The 25,752-nt window shown below is 38.1% G+C and overlaps 1 protein-coding gene across 2 annotated transcripts in view; it reads right to left on the bottom strand.

The window, feature by feature from the left end:
- Positions 1 to 25,752, bottom strand: part of Hgf (hepatocyte growth factor) — a 61,636-nt gene that overhangs the window by 19,376 nt on the left and 16,508 nt on the right. The window contains exons 5-9 of one of the 2 annotated variants that reach the window (XM_005358339.3): positions 23,122 to 23,249; positions 18,685 to 18,805; positions 17,197 to 17,315; positions 5,626 to 5,800; positions 1,847 to 1,974 (exon numbers count right to left, since the gene is read on the bottom strand). In XM_005358339.3, the coding sequence (XP_005358396.1) occupies positions 1,847 to 1,974; positions 5,626 to 5,800; positions 17,197 to 17,315; positions 18,685 to 18,805; positions 23,122 to 23,249 (671 nt within the window). Of the gene's footprint in view, positions 1 to 1,846; positions 1,975 to 5,625; positions 5,801 to 17,196; positions 17,316 to 18,684; positions 18,806 to 23,121; positions 23,265 to 25,752 lie in introns of both variants that reach the window. The other variant, XM_026784671.1, reaches the window with a different exon arrangement.

Raw genomic sequence — 25,752 nt, 5'->3', positions numbered from 1 at the left:
ATAGATAGATAGATAGATGATAGATAGATAGATGATAGATAGATAGATAGATAGATAGATAGATAGATAGATAGATGATAGATAGATAGATAATAGGCATAGCTTCTGATGTAGCAATTGAATGGTGAATTGGCTGACAATATTTCCTGAGTAGTAGCTGTGTACTTTCTTCATAGCATGTTGCTGACCAAGTCTAACAGACTCTTGTATTAGGTAAAATATATTAATAAATCATAAGTTTTTAAATAATTAAGGAGAGAAAAGATGGGAAAGTATAAAGGTTGTTAGCAGAGTCTAATTCAAGCTCACTTGTAGTAGTTGAATAATTTGGGCAAATTTCTTTATTCACAGTAAACTTTTGATCTTTATTAAATATATTCATTAGCTAAGTACTATTATCTATTTTATCATCAAATAAAATACCCATATATTCTGTTCCCTGATTCTTTTGTAGATGACCATATGTGTGAGAACATCTCAAAATGCACCAGAAGTTCCCCAAACAGCTGTCTGTGTCCTTCTCCGACCAGGATTTCACGAACCGTCTCAGTGAATCAGACAGGGAGGCTGAAGACAGCTGATAGCTACTGTCCCTTAATTATTAGCTTTTTAACTTTATTTCCAGCTGACCTTTAAGCATGGCAAATGGTGAAATGGATGGAAAGGAGCCCCTCCCTCTCTCCGCCTACAGACTGTGGTCAGAGACGCTCCTGAACACTGACCCTGGAGGAACTGTTGAAGAACAAAAGTACATAGGGGCAATGAGCTGAAGAAATGGAGCTGGAGGTAGGCTTGGACTTTTCATGACAACGGCCATGACTTTTAAGATTACGTGAACTAGAATATGATCATTAAGAATGTAATTTTCAATTTATTGTACACCAACACGTGTAAAGAGTACATCATTATTCACCAGTGACCGGTTATTCACACAGAGTGAAGTTCGATCTGTTTACTACTGCGCCCTGAATCAGCTGTCTTAAGCTACCTACGATTCCCAGTCAAAGACATTTTCCTTATACCATGTAATGAGGTCATCTTGGCTAAGACCCAGGTCCCAGGCACTTCCTTGTGCAGGATCTACTGAGACACTGTTTCTTTGGCCCGCCTATCTGAAACTCTGGGAATTCTCTTTCCAGAAGGCATCCGGTGCTATCCCGCTGAAGCTCCACTCAGATTGCCTAACGTCTCAGCCTCCTTTATCCGTCCTGAGAGATCCTGCAAGGCCAATGCCATTTACCCTATTGTCTTTAGAACCTCATTTGCTGGCCCATCTCCTCATTAGGCCACAGCCAGAGTGACAGAATGGATTTCCTATTAAACTTTTGAACTACTTGCATTTACAGTTTCCTAGAATGTTCTTTTCATGTACGGATGGGAGGCATAGCTCTCTGTCCTCCTAACCGTCCTTAAATTCCCCTATCCTTTACACAGAAGAGCCACCCAAACCTTGGAAACATAAGAGATCAACACCCTCACACCTCACTTGCGGCTCATTTTTCTCTCCGGCATCTAGGCACAAATTTACATAATAACCCAGTAGCGTTTCCTGCTTCTGCCTACTAGAAAGCAGTTCTCCGGAGCCAGATATTCAGTTTTGTGTACTGGTACTGACTTTATAATTCAGTAATAACCACATAATCCCTTAAATAACAGCTAACTAAATACATGAGTAAATAAATATTGAAGGAATTAGTGAAGAAATGGATATATAAAACACATCATTCCTGTTCAACGATCTTCCTTGCGAGCCTCAAGAGCAATTCAACAAGAAACGGAATGCGTTCCCTTCTAGGCATTTCCCCTGGTTTTAATCATGCCTCTACTACAAAATGTCAGCGATTACCTTGTCCACTTGACATATCACACTTGGGAATTTGCGAGCAGTAGCCAACTCGGATGTTTGGGTCAGTGGTAAAACACCACGGTGATTCAGCCCCATCTGGATTGCGGCAATAATTTTCTCTAAGGTCCCTGTGGAGAGGAAACACGCTAAGGTAAGTCGCCTCAGAAAGTTCTCACCACTACATTTCCCGGATCCCAGATGTACGCCTGGCTTGATTAGAACAGTGATAATAACTTGGAACAATGTATACACCGCACACACGAGGGCTGTTAAATAAACACTGTCTTCCAAACCTCAGGGTTCTTCATGCATGCAGCTGCCTGAGGGACTAGAGAGAGAAAGAGAAACAGCAGCTCTTAGTTATCTTCACTGAGTAGCAAAGTTTGACTCCCACTATATATGTTATATATATATATATATATATATAACACATATATATGTTATATATATATATATAACAAATTTATTAATGATGGGGAAACTCATCATTCTCTTTGTAGAAGAAAACTTACTAATTGCTGCTTCTCATTTAAAATGGAATTTGAAACTATGCAAAGTTTTAATAAAATAAAATGGCTTCTTTTTTTCCCCCTTGATTTATGTATTTATTTGATACATGTAGTTTGGTGCGTAGATTTCCTCTAATCAAAAAGTTTTTCTCAGTTTAGAGAGGTTACTTATTATCTTTATAGGTATAGCTAAGCAATTAAGACTCAGTTATGATGCATGTCCCTAACAGTAGAGTAAGTTGTCCATGTAGGTCATGTATATCTCTCATCATTGTTTTAATTAGAAACGTAGAGTCCCCTAGCCTAAGATATCTATTAAAGTTCTTAAGATTTCAACTTATATTACCGGTATTTTTATCTGCTTATTGTGGCACTGTTTGCAGTTACCCTACAAGCATAAAATCACCATCCATGTTTTTATTTCTTTTGATAAGGTTTATAGTGAACAAAACATGGAGCATGCATGTACAATCTTCTAGAAAGAATTGTAATTATGTCAGCACAATTAAGAGTTTTTCAATCTCATTAATATCCAAATGAAATCCAAGAAACAGACAAAGTTGTGAGGCATAAGCTTGCATTTAGTCAGAAAACTAATGAGTAAATCTGTTGCACAATAATGCTCTTGTACACTGGAAAGATTTGTCACTCATATTGGCTTAAAAATATGCTGATTGACCAGTTGCCAAGCAGAAATATAGGTAGGGTGACCAAGAGATGCAGTTGACAGCCAGATGCATAGGAAGCAAGATGAGAATGCCTTACTGAGAAAAGCTACCAAGCCACATGACTCAAAATAGACAAGAATTGTGGGTTAATTTAAGTTGCAAGAGTTGTGGTTAGTAATAAGCCTGAGTAATAAACCAAACCATTTATAATTAATATAAGCTTGTGTTTGTTTATTTGGGAGTGAATGGCTGAGGGACTGGGTAAAACAGAAACTTCTGTCTACATAAATCTATCTTGTCAAACTCAATCTTGACAGAAACTCATTTCTTACTATATATTTTAAATTTAATAAAAATACAATTACATCATTTCTTCATTACCTTTCCCCACTATACTTTTTTCTTTTTATTTCTTTTCTTTCATATATTACATAACCTGCAGTTTACCCTCCTTCTTTCCTGCCAGTCCCTCCTCCTGTCTCCCTTCTTCCCCAGACCTATTCCTCCTTCTTTTCTTTCAGAAAGAGCAGGTTTCCCAGGGATATCAACAAAGCATGATATAACAAGTTGCAATAAGAGTAGGCACATCACCTCATTTTAAAGTTGGATGAGGCAACTGAGTAGGAAGAAAAGAGCAACAAAAATTGGCAAAAGAGTCAGAGAGAGCCCCAACTCCCACTGTTAGGAGTTCCACAATACCAAGGGACACAATTGTAACATATTTGCAGAGGTCCTATGGTGTGGGAGGTCCTTCTGTCTGTGTGTTGCTTTTCTTGGTTAATGAATAAAGAAACTGCCTTGGCCTGTTTGTAGGGCAGAACGTAGGTAGGGCAGGTAAACTGAACAAGTTACTAGGAGGAAGAAGGGCAGAGTCAGAGAGACACCATGGGGCCACTGCCTGATTCAGACATGCCGAAGCTTTGCCAGTAAGCCACTGCCATGTGTTGATATACAGATTAATAGAAATGGGTTAAATTAATATAAGAGTTAGCCAGTAAGAAGCTAGAGCTAATAGACCAAGCAGTAATTTAAACAATACAGTTTCTGTGTGGATATTTTTGGTGTAAGCTAGCTGGGTGGCTGGGAAGAACAAGAGGCCCCCCTCCTCCAACAGTACTAGTCAGACCCATACAGGGTCCCTGATTGTTGGATTAGTCTCTGCGATCCCCTATGAGCCCTGGATAGTAGATTCTGTGGGCCATTTTCTTGTTAACAAAACTCAATAAAGTGTCAGAGAAGATGACCAGTGTCTAGTCACACCATGGGAAGGGATCAACCCATTCTCAAACTCCTACAATTATCAAATTCATCACTGGAAAACATGAATAATTTTTTCCTTTAAAATATCATAAATATCATTACATTTTAAACTTTATATATAAAGTATTTATATATGAAACATTTTACATTTAATTCACATAAGTTTACAATACTAAATACATAACTGCTCAGTTAAATTATTTTGCACTTTTGATTCAAAGCAAGATAATTAAGTGAATCTAAAATTGCAAAAGCCTTCATGGGCCTAGTTTTAGAACCAGCCCCCAAAATTGCCAGCTTAGCCTAGAATAGATCCAAGCAAATATAGAGAGCTGCCCAAATTGCCTCTATATTTTGATGTGTTTAATCGAGGAGTTATTTACAATTTCTGTAGTGAATTGATTACTATATAATTCATGTGTACTCATCATAAATAGCATAGCTCAGTTACAGTATTATATGTATGGGAGCAAATCCTGTTTAACAGAAGCAGAGACATCTAAGCAATATTACTGTTTCTGCTAGACTGGAAAGGGTAAATAGGAAACCAATATTGTGAGTGTTCAAATATTGTGTCACAGTTTAGTAACATTATAATGGCCCAGACTCTGGAGAGGCATGTATGCCAGGTTACTTTAGTCAAATAAGTTAATTAAGAAAGGAAAATTTAAGTTCCTGTAAGATATAGAATTTAACTCTTGATGGTTCAGTTTCAAGGAAGCAGTTTACAAACCAAATTTCTATAACCATCCTCTTCTTAAATAAACAGGTAACCTGGTGTTTTCATATGCTTAATAGCTAGTATTATTCTTAATTTATATTATATATTTACTTATTCTGGCATTTTAAATTAAAATATAATTATATCACTTCTTGTCTGCCCATCTTTCCAGATACTCTTCTGTGCTCTCTCTCCAGTCCCTCCCATGTCACCTCCCAACACTCAAATCAATGGCCTCTTTTTCTTTTACTATTATTGTTATATATGGGCAAATATAAATATGAACTGCTTAATCCATTTTTATTGTTTGTGTGTACCTGGTTTCAGGGCTGACCATTTGTATTGGGTACTCAGTCAGGGGTCAGGGGGCTCATCCATGTATAAGGTTAATTACCCCCTCAGCAGTCATGGACTGTAGTTTCTCTGTCTAGGAAGGGGCCACATGAGATTCTTCCCCGCCCCCTGTTTAATTGAAGCCTGAAAAGAATAGCCCCCATTTTTCTCTTAAGTAGACCTAGGCCATCAAATTATGAGGGCTATTAATACAAACATGAGCAGACCCCATCTGCCCCATTTCCCTGGGAACCACTGAAGTTTGCAGCATTTCCAAAATTGACTCACTTGCACTTGAAGTTCTCAGGGGTTACATCATGCTGGTGAGGGTACTGAGAATCCCAGCGCTGGCAGGGAATCCCATTCCAAATGGTATTGGTGGTTCCCCTGTAACCTTCTCCTTGGCCTTGGACACATTCAGTGGTTTCCATAGGGACAGCAGTATCATTCACAGAACTGTGAGCTGTTGTTGCAAAAAAAAAAAAAATATGAGCTTAAAGAAAACCTTTCTTTCATCATGCCCATCACCCTTGTCACTGCCCACTGCATTGTGGTACTAGGGATTATTTTTTTATCATTCTAAAGTTTAGATGAAAATTAAATGGAGTCAGAAATTGACTTAACATATTACTATTTCCTTTCCAATTTTTCTTACATTTCTACCCTAACTTAATTTTTTTTCCATGAAGAGTACCATAAAGATATCGACTTCCATATATCTCTGTAATATACATGCTGAAATCAGTTCCTTCTGAAATGACTAGCGTCATTCAGACAGTCCAGTTTCTTCAATACACAAAAACTCAACAATTTAATCATCATCAACTTTCTTTTATATGGTAAACATGGAAGTTAATACAGTATTCTTTTCAACTGAATTTTGGGGATTTACAAAACTCAGTTTTCCAACTATCACACATCATTGTGTGTGTGTGTGTGTGTGTGTGTGTGTGTGTGTGTGTACATGATGCTGTTACTGTGTAAAAATAATCATGAAATTTATTTTACCATAAATAAGAGTCATTCTTTCCGTGTTGAATGTGCTATCCACTGAGTATAACTGGGGGCATTTTAGGAGTTGAGTGGGAGGGTACACAAGGATCTGGGCACTCAGAAGACTGAGGGGAAGACGGAGGCTTGAGACCAGCCTGAACCATGCTCACACCCTTCCTCAAAACAAAGCACCAAGGAAAATGCATAAAGCTTTGATTGGTTTGTTACAATCAGAGGTAAACACCCCAGGTATCTTTATGACAGATGATCATGCGGCAATCTCTGGATAAGAGCCAAGTTTGGAACCATGTCAGACTGTTCAGATTGAAGTAAATTTCTCTGTGGCCTTACATTCTAGAACTAAATGGGTCCCCTCTACAAATCCAGAATGGTCTATATATGCTGTCTATATGCAACAGTATAAGATGATAAAAACAACTTCTTTTCTATGTTTATTTCTCTTTTACATGTAGACAGATGCTTCACTTCATTAAGTTCTCTGAGCTATATTTATGTAAGTTTATCATTGTTCTATAAAGCTTTGTAAATACAAACAGTGATTAAAAAACAGTTACAAAAAAGATCACTTCTCCTGGACAAAAATCTAGAATTTGTGGGTGGTGGGCTTCAGAGCATACCTGTGGCCATGATTATTTTAATCGAAGTGGGAAACGCGCCCCCCCCACATGAGTGGCACAGTTCTGTGTGGACTACTGGACGGCAGAGAAGGGACCAAGGAACCCTCATCCTGCTTCCTGCTTTCTGATACAGACGTGACATGAGCCAGCACATCGAGCTTTGTCACCTTAACATGGACTGTGACTTTAAATCGCGAGTCAGAATAAACTTTCTCCATTAGGCTGCTTTTGTCGGGGTGTGCTCTCACAGCAACCGGAAAAGAAGCTGAAACAATGGGTTTCCCCTAATTTCTCTTCAAACTTATCAAAATAATAACTTTGCTCTAATTCCTTTACAGTAATCAATATTTCTTGTATCTCCTTTAGGAAATAGAACTGCAGTTCAGAAATACCCTAATTTATAAAGAAATGAAGATAAGAATGTTTGGTGATTGATCTCTATATGTCTATTTGATAGCCTTATATAAAATAACAGTGTTACTTCTGATAGATAGGGAGATAGATATGTAGATGGATGAATAGATAAAGGATAGATGACAACTTCATAAATAATAAAAATTATCGCTCTATTAAATGACTTGGGTAGAAGTTTGCACTGAGAACTCAAGACTTGATTTTGATATTAACTAAAACGTTTTGCAAAATAAGATGGATTTCATAGTCCCTGGTAACTATATTTCATCAAAGTTAGTTCTATCAAGTTAGATAATGTAGAATCAAGTAATTGGAGGAGACTCAGTGTGGAATGTCTTGGAAGAAGAACAACTCTAAGATAAGCAGACCTTGTACTAATACATTGCACATCTTACTATTCTATGATAGGAGCAAGGACAAAAACATATCTTGAAGAATCAATATTTTCCTCCATTGCTACGGTTTGGCTATGGCCATTTCCTCTGGATTGTTGAAATCCGGTTGCCATTGATTGTATTAGTTTTGGGAATTGGGCACTTTTAGAGCAATCAAGTCATCAAGAGACATTCACACTTCCTTAAAAGACTGGGTTCATTCTACTGAAGGTGTCTCAATAAAGCAACACCTCTTTGTGTTTGTTCTTCTCCTTCTATGTCTACTTGTTCTTCTGCCTTCCAAGATGTTCAATGCAATGTCAATGCTTTACCATGTGCTGTGACTCAGCCTTGAACCCTAAGCTGAGTGAGCCCCTCTGTCATAGAAACATAAAAGAGACAAAGATACTCAGCTCTTAGGAACAAGTTCTGACGCCAACCTGGTGACAGCAATCAGAGCGTGAATCCTAAAGATGGAATGGAGTTCACAGTTGGGGATGCTAGTAAGAAAGCACACTTCTTTTGGTCTTTTCGGAGTTGGATGGCCTGTCTTAATCACTTTAGCTCTTTACTGCCCTCCTTACTTGTGTGTTTCCTGTCTACTGGTGACCAGCACTGTCCTGGTTATGTTGCTCCTGTGCACCACAGCTCAGTCTCCCTGGACATCAGTCAGTGTTACCCTGACCACACAAGGACTGATACTTTCCCTGAGAAAACAGCTCAAACTTGATTTCAAAGAAATGAATGTGCTCTGTTTTGACAGACACTCACCAAAGCAGGAAAAACGAAAGCATAACGTAGTCAGACATAACTGGAAATTTGGCCATTACCTGATAATGTAATACCTTAATATATTACTAGGTTCTGAAGACTGTTTTCTCTACTGTGTGAAGCTTCTTTTAGACAGGAAAAAGATGTCAGAGGGATATCTAGAAGCAGGACATTCTGCCTCAGCTCCCTATTCATTTTCAATATGACCTTAAATATTAAATTTAAGACCTGTGAGAGCTGTAATCTGAAATACTACATAGAGATTTCAGTTCAAAGATGAGTTGAAATGGGCTTGGTGAGAAGATTATTAAGATAAGTAAAGAAGGCTGTAACTTGTTAGAAAATCAGTCTCTGGCAGAAGCAATGGGTGGTTGCGAGCAATAATATAATTATCAGAAAAACTTGAGGAGAAAATAAATTTAAATAAATTTAAAATACCAACAGAAAATAAATAATCTCAATGAGTGAGCACATTTTTTAAATTTCAGGAAAACCTACACTACAAAAATAGTGACTCTAATAAAATCAAAGAGAAAAAGAACCTGAAGTTGGATGAATAGGAAAGCGAGAAGTCACAGAGGAGTTTGCAGCGAGGAAGAATAGGTCTAAAACGTATTGCAAGAAAAAAAAACTAATTAAAACAAGGAAAATTAATTATCTAATGACATTAGGAACATATCTCACTAATGTTTACCCACTGTAATGTCAGAGTCAAGTTGAGAAGCCTGTGTTGCTAGAGTTGACTTTATCACAGCTGAAGAGGTTTCCAACAGGAGTTGATGGAATAACATTCCACTTTTAAATGTAATTATAAGATGCTCATCGCTTGAACTGTTAAGCTGACTGTTCATCTCAGCTTCCATTCACATTTCTAACTACTGCATTGGTTTATGTCATTATTAGGATGATGATGATTATTACTCTCAATTTTAATTTCATTTATAATTTCAATTTTAATAATTGAAATTATAAAATGCCCAGATGTAAAAAATTAATATTTGAAATAATTGAAATATTTGAAAAATCAATATTGTGTCAATAGATATTATGTTTTATTAAGCTTCCTAAAGGTGAAAAATAAGTAAGCAATGATCATCGTTTTTACCTATTAGTTTAATGAGCATCTATAACCTTATAGGATGTTAAATACCTTAGTTTTTAATTTTTCTTATTTTATTTTATTGGAAATATATCATAGTTTTAGCCACAAATAAACAATACTGAATTCAGGGTTAGTACATCTCACATTCCGCTGCCAGAAGTGATCCCATCAAGAACGACATAATTCTACAGTGCATACAGTAAATAATTTGGATTAATGAAGATGTATTAGTACAAGCACTTAGGGCAACTAAGAAATTTTCATCAATAAGACTTATTAAGAGACTCTTTTGAAGCTGTTCAATAAATATTAGCTGATAAATGATATTATACATGATATACGATTTGCCCATAGACCATTAAACCATGATATAAATAAAATAACTTATTTCTGAACTACAATAAAATAGGTTCCTTCTGCTGCCCTACTGTATCAACACTAAAACCTAAAGCAAAAGAGAAACAAATGCTTCACGATAACTGATTTGGAAAGGGCTGTCAAGTACTGGGAAAGGCATTCCTTTGTACTTAATCCTTCAACAAGAGACTCGGATTGAAGAAGGTTCAAAGCGTCTCTAGTGACCGTACCAAGAGTAAAGGGAAGAACAGCATCACAACCCAGTATCTGCTGGAGCTGATCAACTTGATGTAAAACAACATACTTTTAAAATACATCATCACCACACACATAAATATTTGTGCAAGTTCACACTGAGCATACCAGGAACTCTTTGGAGAATTCCTCAAAATAAAATATTTTGCCAGGGGTGTCAGTGGTGGCCAGAATTTGGACACAGATTCGAAGATATTTAACTGTTCCTCTGTTGCCTAGCCTAAGAGGAATGCTTGTCCTTGGTGATTGACACAAAAGGGGGCTCCCACATCATCTCTGTTTGGAAATACTTTAAAGAACACAACATTCACTATTGAAACTTCAGCTGCCTTGTTACAAAACCATCAAATACAGTGGGAGCTTCTTGGAACATTCGACTAACTTTGCTGGTTTGAATTCAGGGTGATCTGGTTGCCAGAACATTTGAAGGCAGTTTGCAAGTTTAAATAGATATGTTTAGATAAAGAGGATTGATTTATCTAATTCTTAGGGTAAACATCTTTTCTAGATAGGCATAAGTAGAAACAGATCACTAAAAACAAACGTATCTGGCCATGGTAGACTACACCTGTAATCCTGTATTTGGCGGGCTAGAGAAGTTGGTTCATAAGATCAAAGATAGCTTGCACTATCTGAACTATATAAGTAAGTAAGTAAACAAATAAATTTCATTAATGTCTTCTGTGAAAATCTTGCCAGGTCTTTGCAGAGAAACCGTATTTTTTAAATAAATGTTTGTGAATAGGAGCTAGAGTGTAAGGGTCTCAAAGAGCCACACCCAGGGCCTTCTAAGCTCTATCGATACAGACAGCCAAACCCTTACATACACAATCCTTCACCAAGTCACAATCCTTTTCAAAAATAGGTCAGATTTCCCAAGAGAGCTAGGAAGCCTGATACCTGCACTCTCAAGCGTGTGTGTGTGTGTGTGTGTGTGTGTGTGTGTGTGTGTGTGTGTGTGTGTGTGTGCAGAGATCAGAAGCGAACAGCAGGTATTCCAGAGAAAGAGAGTGGTACCCTACTCTCACATGGATGCTAGGGATGCAGGCTCAGGTCCTCATACTTGTAATTACTCTTACCCACTGCCCCCGATGTTGCTCCCTGGCCCCAGACTCCTATTATTTTTTTCAATAGTTAATACTAAATCGCTTAACATGCCAGTGGACAAACACCTGATTATCTGCTGGAGTTCATACCCCCTCATAGCTTCCTAACCATAGCTACTGAGGGACAATGAAACACAGAATTCACCTCACAATGGTCCTCAGAGGCTTAAGTACACTATATAAAGCCACTCTCCTGTCAACAGTACTTGTACTCTGTGGACCACAAAGGGCAGGATCAAGCCCACTGTAAATTTAAAGAGCTTCTTGCTTTAAAGTTGACATGGGAAAGTAGTAAAGACCTCCAAAGTACAAACCTCAAATTGCTTGCACGTTTGCTCCCCATGTGAAGCCAGTATTCATACTGAAACATTTCTCTGGACTTTCTCCAAGACTCTTCTGGTACAAAATACACAGGAGACAAGGCATTCATGAAACATCTTTAAGTCTATAGTATTATTTCTTAGGAGATGACTTGGAAAAGCCATCCAAGTGAAAGACTTTTCCCTTGAGAAGGGCATTGATAGTATGATTTTTTTTTCTTTTTGACTGAGAATATAATAAATACAGTTTTATTTCTATTAATCTCTGCTCTGGCCTTGAACGCCCCAATAAAACTCAGTGAAACAGTCAGTATTCTTTTTAAGAAGGAAGACAGTTTGTCATAAATATGTTCCCAGCATCTAAGTACACTGAACTTTTATAGATAATGATACCCTCTTTTAAAGAGGCTCATACTGAGTTTTACTACAAGGAAGCCTTTCTGTATTTGTTATCAATGGCTACTTTGGAACAACAAAATGCTGAGGGCTCAGTAGTGTAAGCAATGGTAACTTATTTTCTCACAGTTCTGGAGACTGGGAAGTTCAAGAACAAGGTTGTGTTGCACAGGTTCCTAATGAGGGTGGGTAGATGGCTGGCTTCTTGCCTTGTTCTCGAATGATGGAGGAACATAGGAAGAGTATTATCTTCCTATTGTTATAAACCATTATCTCCACTAACTTTTGGCTCTTTCTTAGAACTCTACTTAATGTTAAATCCCTTCTAAAATACTTATGCCAAAATCTAATCATGTTGGGATTTAAGGCAACAGTATTTAAATTTTGGGATTGTAACATTTAGTCCATTTTCATGCCACAAGCAGATTCCTGAGCTATGGAATATCTGAGCAGCACATACTTCTAAAATGTCCCCAATCAAATACAATTTATCTACAAATTAAAAAAAATAAGAAGGGAGAGAAGAAAGAGTTTAACAGAAATGAGATAAGACAAGACCAAAAGAAAAATCTATTATGCCAATAGGCAGTAAAAAAAATCGCAATAGCCCAGTAAACCCTGAAGCCTATGTGTGAGCCAAGGACATGGTACAAAACTGTGTAAAAACACACTAGGTCTTGTTTTTGTGGAAATCAAGAATCACATAAAAAAAATCAGGAAAACATAAAAGAAAAGTGAAAAACTCAAACCCTCTAAGAATCAACCTTCATTCATTAACAACTTTTTATTAAACTCCTGCAATAGCCAAATACTCAGCTTAACTGGAATCTACATCTTTGCATAGAGACTAAAAATAAAAAAAAGAACTTGAAATATTCAGACTAATTAAGGATATGAAAGGGGATGTTTTGGTGGTATGAATATATAATAAAGGATAGGATAAGGGCACTGTGGCACACATCTTTTTTTTAAATATTTATTTATTTATTATGTATACAATATTCTGTCCATGTGTATGTCTGCAGGCCAGAAGAGGGCACCAGACCTCATTACAGATGGTTGTGAGCCAACATGTGGTTGCTGGGAATTGAACTCAAGACCTTTGGAAGAGCAGGCAATGCTCTTAACCACTGAGCCATCTCTCCAGCACTGTGGCACATATCTTTAACCCTAGTACTCAGGAGGCAGAGGCAGGCAGATCTCAGTGAACTGGTCAGTTGGGTCTATATAGAGAATATCAAGCAAACCAGGACCACATAGTAAACCCCTGATTCATAAATAAATAAATGATATTTGACCGAATCAAGGATAAATTTAGAAATGATAGTGGTACACACCTGTGATCTCAGCAGGTAGAAAGCGAAGGCAGAAGGATGTTCTATGTTTAAGCCAACTGGAACTATACAGTAAGATCTAGGACAGCCAGAGCTACATCATGTCATCTGTCTCAAAAGGAAAAAGATAAAGAAGGAGGATGGGAAAGAAGAAAGAGGAGAAGAAGTTGGAGGAGGAGAGGAAGGAGGAGGAAAGTGTTTCTATTGGGGATGGTACCTAAGTTAAAATTTATAGAAGTTACGACTGTAATCTAGACAAGAAAAGAAAGAAGGTGGTTGTGAAAGGCAGAAGCAGCATTAGTGGAAAGGAACTGCCATGGGAATTCAGAGTACATGAGACATCAGAAAGAAAAGCAAAAGGTGAAAAAATAAAAAAACATTGTACCCGAGACAGCAAACAAGACTCCTGGAGAGAAAGCTGGCCGACTATGGGGTCACTTAGAGCATCAAAAATGTAGGAGAGGAGCAAAAGATGCTTCGTTTTCTCTTCATGTGGGATCAAAGAAAGCCTTTGAAGTATTTTGATTCTGTGTGTGTGTGTCTGTGTGTCTGTGTGTGTCTCCGTGTGTGTCTGTATGTGTATGTGTGTGTTATGGTACAGCTTAAGGATGAGAATTAATGTCACTAGGAGCCCAAGAGAAGCCATGTAGCCACCCAGGAGCCCACCAGAACCTTGCCGTTAAGTCACAGCCTCGTGGCCAGTGATATACAGATTAATAGAAATGAATTAATTTAAGATATAAGAGTTACCCCAAATCTACAGAGAAGCCCTGTCAAAAAAAAAAATGAAAAACAAAACAAACAAAAAAAACAAAAAGAAGATGTAAGAGTTAGCCAGAAATACGCTTAAGCTATTGGCCAAGCATTATTGAAAATAACAGTTTCTGTGTGTTTGTTGTGGGGTCAGAAGCCTCCCCAAACATGGACTGACAAGTTTGTAAATTGACTTGAACAATTGGTGAAGCTTTCTAGGGGACATCAGTCACAAGGGTGGTTCATGAGTAACTAACGTGGCCGATACCATCAATCTCAGCCAACACTATTTCTGACTAATATGCAAAACAAACATGCAAAATATGAGCTTGTCCCCCCCCAAAAGCATAAATGAGAAAGCCAATATTCCATGCAGGCACCACACGGGCTTGGGACTGTCGAACTTTATACCGTTAAAACGTCTGTGGACTTCTGATGTTTCTGGAGATATTCCTTTGTGAGGAAGGACAAGAATCCTTCGGTAGAGCACTCTGGTACACTTTTGCAGACAATGAGCAACATCCGTCCTGCACTTCCAGGACACACTGACCATAGAACAAAGGCTTAGGAAAGAGTGCTAGGAACTACCTTGGAGTTCATTTATCAGTAAAAGAATAGCATTCAAACTGTGGTTCTGCAAGTCATGAATTTCTCTATCAAGACAGTTTAGCTATGCTTTGGGAGTTCATGCAAAAGCTCTGAAATTTCAGTGCAATCACTTTGTCCAGCTCGGTCGCATTCCCATCCTTCGCAACTGCTCAAGTGTGTGGCACGTAGCCGTTGTTCAGCAAATCCACGCCCTACAGAAACTGTCACCGGGCTGACACGACCTCACAGCCAAGGCTTTTCTGTCACACTCACTAAGGACACTCCCCAACAGCACACGGAAGAGTGGATTTATGTAAATCCCATCCAAATTTGGCACTTCCCATCCTTAGATGAACACCTCTCACATAATCATGTATACAACACCCTGGGAAACTAGCTCTTCCTTCATCCCACCCCCAGGTCCTCCCAGTGTGACAGATGTACTTTACATTCAACCTCTTGAATGCCGTCCACACCTCCCCTCCCCACTTTGTCTTCTCTCTGCCTGCTCCTCTGATTAATACTCTATTTTTTGGTAGCCTGCATTTCAGATACTTTTGTGGGAGCATCTTTTATTTTTCACCTCGTTATATTGCTCTGAAATAAATTCATAGATTAAAATTGAATTGCTAAATTTCCTATGATTGTAGGACATACACAAACATAAGCATTTAGGTGTGCATATATGTCTATAAGATAGCTAGAGATATGGAATTATTAATAATCCATGTTGATAAATGCCATAAATCTGTCTAATGAATTTTCAAAATATCTCTTATTTTAGTGTCTCTAGTGTTTTTAAAACCTCAAGGCAACGAATGCATTATGGTCAAATTCAGGAAGTGTTAGATATATGTGCCCTTGTCCCCAAAACCAGGAAAGAATAATAACAAAAGTATCATTCTTCATTTCTTTTCCCAACATCTTTTTAAAACATTCTCGTGACTTTGTTTAGAACCACAGAGAATAACAATTTGGTTTGCATTACAGATGCAGTCAAAAGGTGATCATGTGTGTGAGAATACATGTGAATGTCTGTGCATATGGTGTGAGTGTACATTCACGGCTTAGTTCGCCAAACATTCATGTGTGTGTCTACTAACCCTATTTCAGGAGGAGGCTTTAATCATGCCTAGGAGAGCAACAGTAAAAGAGAAACAATCGGTGTATTGTATCTCCCTGATCTAAAAAGATGGGAAAATGATTAAATAAGTCAGTGGGCGGAACTAATCCAGTCTCAACAGGGCAGCACTGTCATAGGAGTCACCGTAGATTTTAAAGGACAAAGTGGATGATTCAATCTCCCCGGAACACTGTGTCTCAGCGGAGAGGCTTCTAGAAGCTGTGAGAGATTCACATATCCTCTGTCCCTTCTCCACGACTTGCCCAAACCCTTTCTCTTACTGGTGACTCTAAGGAAGAGTCTGACAGTGCAACACCCTGAATAACGTTTTAGGATATATTCAAAAGATATTCCTCATCAACCTGGTTCAGGGAAACATCCAAATATCTAGCCACGGCCTCATAATTTCTTGTTATTCTGGGTGTGGCTATATCACTTTATATAGCTCATCCCCTTACGTATCTCCATGTCAATACTTCACTCTCAAGCCAATATACAACATTATTGTATCTTCATAAATGTATGCAGCTGTGCTGATCTTAAAGCATGTTAGATTCCAGCTGCAAAAATAAGAACTTTATACATGAAAAAGCATGTCTTTATCTAATTATTATTACATAGCATAACTTCAAAGAAAAGCCCGAATTAGATATAAAAAAGACGCCACGCGCACAAATTTAAGGTGATATCACAAGTTAGAGGACATGAGATTTAGCTTCTTCCCTGAGCATCTAGCTCAGTGTGAGCATCTAGAAACAGAACTTAGGGACATAGCAAATTGAAAGACAATGTAGGGCATGTGGGAGGCTAGCCAGAGGGAAGAAATCACTCTCTCGAGGTTACAGACACCATGAGAAGCTTCAATGAGGCATACTTTCCCCACTGTGGGTCTACTTTTATCCAAGAGAGGTTTGCTATCAGATAATAGCTCAAGCTACTCCTCCGAGAGACAAGGCAGAGAAAGCGTACAGGAAAAGGTGTAAACTCGAAAGGGATTGTAACCATACAAATTTCGGAGTGATGTGTATATTCCCTGCTCATTTTCTCTCTCTTTAGACTTTAAAAAAAATTTTCTCGGTAGCATTAAACTGCAAGTATTTACTATCACATGTATGGACATGTTTATATGTGCACCCTTATGCATGCATCACTTTCAAAACAATTTTATATGAAAATTGAAAAGATTGGGAAGAACAACACAACAGTCTTAGAATATTAAAACTCACGCATACCAAGATACGAGGTATAATAGTTGCTGACCTATCTTCCGAATAATTGCTGCTTAGGTCCAATCTGTTAAAGGGAAAGGAAGCAATAAATTTGACCCTAACTTACCGCACATTTTAATTGCACAATATTCCCAAGGGGTGTCAGGGTCAAGAGTATAGCACCATGGCCTCGGCTTGCCATCAGGATTGCGGCAATAATTATCATCAAAGCCCTTGTCGGGATATCTGCAAACCACACCAGGAAAAGTGTCACGTAAATCTGCCTGCAAACACCATCCACAGCCCTCAATTCCCAGAATAGCTTTCCACTTAGCCTGGTAGCCAGAGCATGGAAAAGATGCGTTTCCCACCTTTTGCTTTATAGAGTCTGCCAGTTGCTAACTGCCCGATTTCATTTACACATCATTCCACTAAGGATCCAGCATCACCCTCTTTGTTACTAAAGTAGGTCCATTTTGGACCTGTCCCCCAGTTAGGATCGCCAACTGCATCTCTTTTTCCACAGAGTCCAATTAAAGACAAATTTCACAAACATGACCTTGTGTAGAATGTTCATTAAGGGAGCAGGTTCTCTTCTAGGGCAGGCTTAAACTTCAAACCGAAGTCCGGTTTCAATAGCTCTGCTGCTAATGACAGCTCAATTTTGGAAATGGAGCCTTGCTAGGTCATGCCCTCCCCTCCACCAGAGCAAGAGACAAACTCCATCACACCACTTTCCCCGCATCCCACCTCCCTTTAAATTAGCAGCACCCTGCACTGGTGGTTTGAATTTAATTGCTACCATATCCTTTCTGGTCTCACTTAAAAGAAATGACACACATTTAAAAAAATAGAGTTTTCATTCCATTTACAAGAGCAAAGAGAAAAAACAAACAAAAACATAGAGAAAAGTTAAAAAGGCAATTTACACCAATTTCTAAAAGAAAGTGGAGATAGAATAACTATTTGCCTTTTAATCATTTATTATAAAATTAATTCCATTTTGTTTTTTTTCTCAACTCAATTTTCACATGACATTTTGGCCATTTTAAAATGCATGAGGCTCAAACAGCCAGAGGATTGTTTTGTGTTGTCTTTTCTTTCCACGGTGGATATGAACTGTGCTAAGGTACTAGACATGTGGCCTAATTATCTAAAGATGCTAGAGGAAATTTGGTTGTACTTAGCAATATACTGTCTGCCAAAAGGATGGGTCTATCAAAGTAATCATTATCTCATTAGCCACATTGTACTGTTTGCTTTTTGTTTTGTTTTTATCTGTTTGTTTATTGCTATGGGAAACAAGAGAAAGCTCTGCTACTGCTTTCATTCTGCATCTTTCTGGCAGTTTTGGTCAACAATCTTCCTTAGTTTAGCAACTCAACTGAATGTATAGCTACTGTTCTCAAATGTCTAACCATGAACATATCTTATCACGCCAGGACTACGTCCTGCAGACCCCAACAAATGTGGCAGAAGCCAGAGTAGAAAAGCTAATACCACATTACCTGGTTGTGCGCTATAATAAAGACAGGATTTTCATGGCGGTTTGTTACAGAATAAACAACAGTATGTAAAGAGAAAGCTATGGGAGCAAGATCTGATGAGATGTTACCTTTCAGGCAAGAATTTGTGCCGGTGAGGTGTCTGATGATCCCAGCGCTGACAGGTCTTGCCCGACTCGGTGTGATCCATAGGACCCCGGTAGCTTTCACCATTGCAGGTCATGCATTCAACTAATAAAATTAAAATATGCTATGTTAATTGTTTCTGGTAGTAAGACCAATACCATTGTTCTGTTTAGAACAGTAAATTAATCAGTTATTAAAAATTCAATAGCCATACACTCTGTCCTAATTTTAAATTGGGACCTTATGCCCATAAATAGCAACATAAAATAATACCTATGGAATGTAACGTGTATTTTATATTATATTTAACTTAATTCTGGATCCAGATTTAACATAAGGACATAATGCTTCCTAATTTCCTGTAATTATTCAAAAATACATAAAAAATGGAAATATAAGAAGGACCCTCGCAGACTGCTCCGCTGTGAACTACAGTGTAAGATCTTAGTGCATGTGTCACGAACACACTAGTGGTTCTCACTCCTCTTGCCATCTCTACACACACGCATACGATCTTGGGACTTAAACTAAGCAGGTAGAATATATCCATTAAGAACTGACATACCTAAGAGAGCAACCAAACAATTGGTCAGCTACAACTTAAGAACACAATCTTTTGCACTCAAATTTATAGGTAATTACAGCTCCATTTTGTTAGTAGCAATTCATGCCGAGCATGTGGGCAAGCTAACATTCTTACCTTACGGAAGATGACCTGCTACTGAACTCCGTGCGCCCACTCTTTAAAAATGTATAAGCTGATCTAATTATGCAGGATCATACTGATGGCTCTGTGGGTTAATTAATTGTGCACCTCTGGCTGGTCTCAAGTCACACTGAAAACTGAGTCCCATCAACTAGCTGCAAATGAGATTTCTCAAACAGAAGGTTGATTTGTAGCGCAGCAAGCATCCTGTGGAATAAATCATGGCATGGCTCTCCTACGAAGCCGTCCAGCTTCCCCAAACACATCATTTGTATCTCGTGAGCACTGATCATCTAACTTTAGCTGGAGTGAGGAAAGATATTAATGTTAAAATTAATTTATCTGCTGGATTCTTGCCTAATAAATATTGGGAGTGTTTCGGTATGTGACATTAGAATGGTCTCTTCTTCTGAAATGTTTACTTTAATAACATAACGGGATATTCACTGTTAACTGTCTGAATATATATATGATCCATGTATTGGAGTGTCCATCTACTTTCTTTTCCTATAGGATAATTCATGAATTAAGACAAAGGACCAATTCTGCTCCTTGCGTGTGATGCAAAGATTGCGCAGGATACAGTCAATAGGCACCGGAACTGTGAAGGAGGATGGCGTCACGAAGAAAGTTTAGTCGCTGTCATCCACACCGAAATGCTTCACATAGGTTACAGCTCGTAATAGTTCAGCTTTCATTTGAATGGAACAATTTATTTAGTGCTCCCCATTTTTTAAAGGATGTTAAGCTTTGATATTTTCAATGAAAATGGCACTGTTCTTGTTGCTTATTCCTTTGTATTCAGTGAGAAGTAGATTACCTATTCCCATTGTAATGTACCACTCAAAACTGTTTCTGCAGCTTGTAATAATATATCTGCCAATTCTAAAATGGAATAGAACTATTTTCTTGGAAGCATTCCTATGGGAATTATTATAAAATATTTTCCGACTTCGAGTTTAACAGCATTAGGAAAAAGTTGCTACACGGATGAAATTCGTGACTACACGACACGACTACTTTCCAGAACGAATGTGGGAGATTAATGTGCCTCCACATTAAATTGCATAAAAGTCACTGTCAGCTCTCCTTAACTGTCAAGCCCTTGGTGAGAAGGGTTGGACTGGGTGGCGGTGATAAGGTCTCAGAAGACCCTGATGTTGCTGGCAGCAGGACCCCACCGTGTGGTAGGATCGAAACTTCTATGTGTTTGAGGGAATAGCTTTCGGAGACAAGTTTTTCTTGAGTGTTAAATTATAGATAAAATTAATAACATATATAGGAACAAATAAGCAGTAAATGGTGGCAATATTTAATAAATTAATTAGGTATAAGTTCTAAAACTAATGTTAAGTTGTAGGAGGCAAAGGCATTGTGGGGGTAAAAAATGAACAGGCCTTCTGAGAGGTCCAAGTAGTCCCTCTTTTAAAAACTACAGAAGAAAATTTGACCATAGGATCTTATTATTTCAAATAATAAAATTATAAAGCTACTTGATAATTCCTAACTCATTCATAATGAGGCAATCTTTGCCACTTACCACTTAATAAATGAAACCCAATAACAGACAGCCAGTTCATCATATCGTCTAAGCTCAGTGGATTTTGAGAGTTCTTTCTGTTTCTATTCACATCACATGTATGTCAGTTTTACATATTTAATACCCTTTTTATTAGTAGTTCTATGGTCCATGGGTGTGTGGACAAAACTGCTTATTTTGAATTTTTCTTCATTAAAATCCACATAGAACTTAGCTCACTTTGGCTTGAATTTAAAATCTCCCAGTTCAACTCACGATGCCTGAGCATGTTTAGTCAATAGGGCAGGTATGCACTCACTTCTAAAGACTGGTTCCACTGTTATCAGACCTCCAGAAAGCACTTATCTGCACACTTTGTGACACCGTGCATGACAACAACACACGTCTTCCACACCAGTGGACATGTTTTATGACCTCAAACTGGTGAAGGATGTTAAGGAATTTCCTCCTAAGCATAGCTAAAAATAAGAGTGTTTTAAAATACTTCTTTTCTAGCACTTATATTTGACATCACCCCTGAGAATAAATGTCAATGTGTTTGCAAAAGGGGAGCGAGGAACGAAAATCATATCCCAATAAGAACTAGGAAGGGAATGCAGGAGTTAGGCTGTACAAAGTTTGGACCAAACTACCTGCCCTCTGAAATACTTTCTCAGACCAAACGAAAGCAGTAAATGTACTTGCCATTGATTCTCAATCTCAGAAAATTATGCTTGTGGAGATTTCCCTAAACGTAGAGATTTATGTTCTTTCATGTGTAATTTAGAGGCCAGCATGCATTACAGACTTATTCATACAAAACAGACTTATTCATAATGTTATCACAGATGCGTTTATTATTTTTCAAAGGAAAGGAAACAATGAAGATGTTGAGGGAACAGAGTATGACAAGGGATGGACGGGAGCAGGTTACAGAGACACACTGTCTAGCACATGAAGTCGAGAGCTGCAACTTAATGAATGACAAACATATTCTCCTTCTCCATGACAGTCAGCTAACAACGCCTTTGCTTCCGTGATAAATAGCAACATAATATAAAATAGATATTCGTGGAGGATATAGAAAATACTGCATTAATAAACAGGTATGACATCCTACTATAAAAGCGGACAGAACTCCAGAGGTCTCTCCCATTCCCCAAGTACTTCAAAATCCTAGTAAATCTGAAAATGATTTAATGCATGTTTTATCTGGATTTGTGAAATCATAGGAGCTTTGACAGAACTGAAAAACCCAATTAATTCTGTAGTCAAATGAATGAGAGAAATGAAACTGTACACAATGCTAAAATGATCTCTGTACCGTCTTGCTGGCCACCCAGCTTTCCAGTGCAAAAGGGAATACAGAACATGTTCACAGTGAGAACACAGTGCAGAAAGTGGCTAAGGTGCTCGCCTTCCAGGCAGCGTGGGACCCCAGTTTGATCTTTTCAAACACTGTTTTGAATGGCACTGAGTTGCAGACATGCCTCACGAGTGGTTGCAGTCACCCCCAAAATAAATTGGAAATTTGAGTTTGGGGGAACCCCGGCATATCGTCTCTTGAATCTATCCAGTCTGGGCTGTGTGGCTTCAAAACAGCCCTAACCACATTTCTTCAGAAACAGGGGAGGGATGGACAGCACCAGGACTATCAATCAAAGACAGTTTTATCTAAGGCAGTGGTTCTCAACCTTCCTAATGCCGCAATCATTTAACACAATTCCCCATGGTGTGGCAACCCCTAACCACAAAATTATTTTGCTGCCATTTCATAACTGTCATTTTGCTACTGTTATGAATCATCACGTAAATATCTGATATGCAGGACTATCTGATACACGACCCCCAAAGGTTGGCCTAGATTCTAGGTCCTCTCAGGGGGTCCATGGTAGCAGAATTAGAGGTAGGCGAGCTTCAGTGAACAAGTAAATGCCCACTGTTCCTTTTCACAGAAGATTATTCCAGGCTGGTGTTGCAATTCACATTGGTAACTGGCGCTGCTACCTTGCATGAATCTGCTGACGCCACGTTTGTGATATGTTGTGAGAAAACTCTCCCATTACTATCTATGCTTGCACTTGAATGAACAGCGTATTCATGGTAACTGATTCATTGCTGTTAATCTTTAAGGTGAATTACAGTTCTAGACACGGGGGGCAGGTAGTGCCCCACGTGGTATTCAGGTTCATTTACCTTCTGAACACTGAGGAATGTCACAGACTTCGTAGCGTACCTCTGGATTGCTTGTGAAACACCAGGGTCCCCCTTCTTCCCCTCGAGGATTTCGACAGTAGTTTTCCTGTAGGTCTTTATCGCGATAGCTCGAAGGCAAAAAGCTAGTTTTAAAATGATAATCATCACAGTATAAGAGCATGCAACATTAGTGTGGGCCTATTAATTATACTAGTTCCTGGGTATACTTTCCCCAAAAGTAGAGAAACATCTACTCATGTAATTTAGCATGTACTTTAATTTTGCTATTTCCAATATGCTTAAATACTTGAACTTTATCGAAATTTACCTAACCGAACTATCGGTATCCCACGTCAAATCAGTAACTACTAGCCTCTGAATTTCCTCAAGCCCAATTATTCTTGAAATATAATCATGTTTTATAAAATACAATTTCAACACTCCAAATCATAGGTAACAATTTCTCTGACTTAGAAAAACTTAAGCCACATCTCTGCAGTTGACTTCTAGACCTCACCTTATATCTGCTTATATACTGCTTTCCTCAGGAGGAAAATCACACACACACACACACACACACACACACAATACACCTTGTTTCTTCACAGTTGAGGAAAAGATTGATGAGGTAGCATGAGCCAAGAATCCAGGATCAAAATAAGCCCGGGTACCATTTTCAACTCTTTCTCATACCAACTGTGAGATCCCAGCAAATAATTTCACCCCTCTGAACTATTTGCTCAGTAATTCACTAAGAACCCAGCACTTATAAGAACTTAGATCTCATATGGCTGCTTTGAGAACTTCAAGGAGATGATGAGACACTTGACAAATGACACCAATAATTAAGAGACCCAACTCGTTGTCAGTGCCATAACAAGGAAGCCAATGGCTTATTCTCTTCCAAAGGTTTGAGAACAATGGCTGAGATTGAGATTTGGTGTTCTCAGTTTTAGTCCATAAGAGTATGTCATTGGGTATATATATTGAGATCAATTTAATAGCTTCGCCAAAAATATCTAAAGATGTAGTGGCAGTCTGTGACCCAGAAAAATACTCCAGGAAGAGGAAAGGAGAAAGTAGTCTCTGTATATAATGCTTACAGTAGTGCATCCTTTCTTTGTTCACTACAAAGCACCACAACAGAAGACCATTCTTCAATAGGCAATGCCAGTCAAAACATTTCAACCCAGTCACAAGTTTAGTAGTTAACTGGGCTTTTGCTAAAAGATCTCTCTATGTTTATTGGCCTCACTTCTGTGCATGAATACAAGCTATAAAGATCTAAGTCTCGCATTAAATATGATTCAAATGAGTTTTCTATCCAGCGACATGAGAGTTGGGAAGCAGATAGGCTGATTATCCAGGGCTGGTCTGTGACATGAATCGAAAGATCATTCACTACATTTAAAGTTATTATGTACTAAGCAAAAAGGAAAGTGAGAGAAATCGTTTTAAAAATAAACATGTTATGCTACAGAATGATTACTGGCGTGCATCCTGTTCCAAGCAACATTTCACAATAGAAAATTTTATCTGAGCATGAAGGAATGCCACAGTCAGGCCTTCAAAAGACATAAACTGGTGCTCAAAAATTAAATAGCCAATCTAAGACATTACTAAACATAGGCAAAGAACCAAACTAGCATTGTAAGAATTAAGCAATTGCAAGGTATAGCTCCATAAAGTGCTCATATCCTTACTTCGCCAGCATTTTAAATAAAGGAAATAGAAATAAGATATTAGGTCATGTGACTGATGGAAGTTATAATGCAATTAAAGGTAATTATCATTTTAAAGCCTTCACAAGAATCGATTTTGAAAAGTAAACCATTTATCTTTTCTTAGTTGTAGTCCCGTCATTCTAGAATTTTGTGTCTGTGTCCTGTGTTTGTAATATTGCCTGAAATATATTTTCTTTCATTGATTAGCACTTCTCCAAATTTTCATAGTAAATTTATGACAAAATACCTCTCTATCAGAAATAAAACTGATTTCACTTTTTATATTTGATGAAGTGACTCATCAACTACATTTACTTAAGAAAAGTCTATTGTAAATTTACATTAGGAAAAGGCAGTGGTAATATTAGTTATGAGCCATCACTGTATCATACATACTTATCACCTGGTTGGTGTGGGAATGATGCTCCCCAGACAACTATTTAGTTAGTTACAGGTTTGTCAAGAGAACAATATCATACTGAAGACACTAGTGATTTCAGAGAACTGGATGAGGGGAGGTGGGGAGAAACTGAGAGAAGGATATTCCATAATCAGGATGCACTGTGTAAGAAAAAAATAATCTGTTTTCAATTGAAGGAAGAAAGTTTCAAATCGTAAAATAAAATTGCCCAGTATAACCAAAGAAGGAAGAGATTTTAGAAAGTGTTCTTTTAAACGTAGAAAGTAGCTGGAGGATGGGTGGAGGGAAAGAGAGAAGGGGACGGGGGAGGAACACGGCCAAAAGAAGAAAATAATTCTCACTGGAGTTAAAGTCAGAAAAATGAAGAGGAAAAAGATATTCTTGTTTTTATAATTATGAGTCAATTGACATCAAATTCCTCTTTGGGTCATAGAGGTTAAAGAGCTTCTCATTTCTTTATTTGGTGATTTTGACCTTCCCCCAAGC

The sequence above is a fragment of the Microtus ochrogaster genome, chromosome 26 (genome assembly GCF_000317375.1).
Source record: "Microtus ochrogaster isolate Prairie Vole_2 chromosome 26, MicOch1.0, whole genome shotgun sequence".
Taxonomy (NCBI): domain Eukaryota; kingdom Metazoa; phylum Chordata; class Mammalia; order Rodentia; family Cricetidae; genus Microtus; species Microtus ochrogaster.
Note: the sequence above shows the minus strand (reverse complement) of the source record. Positions and strands in the feature narration are given on the sequence as shown.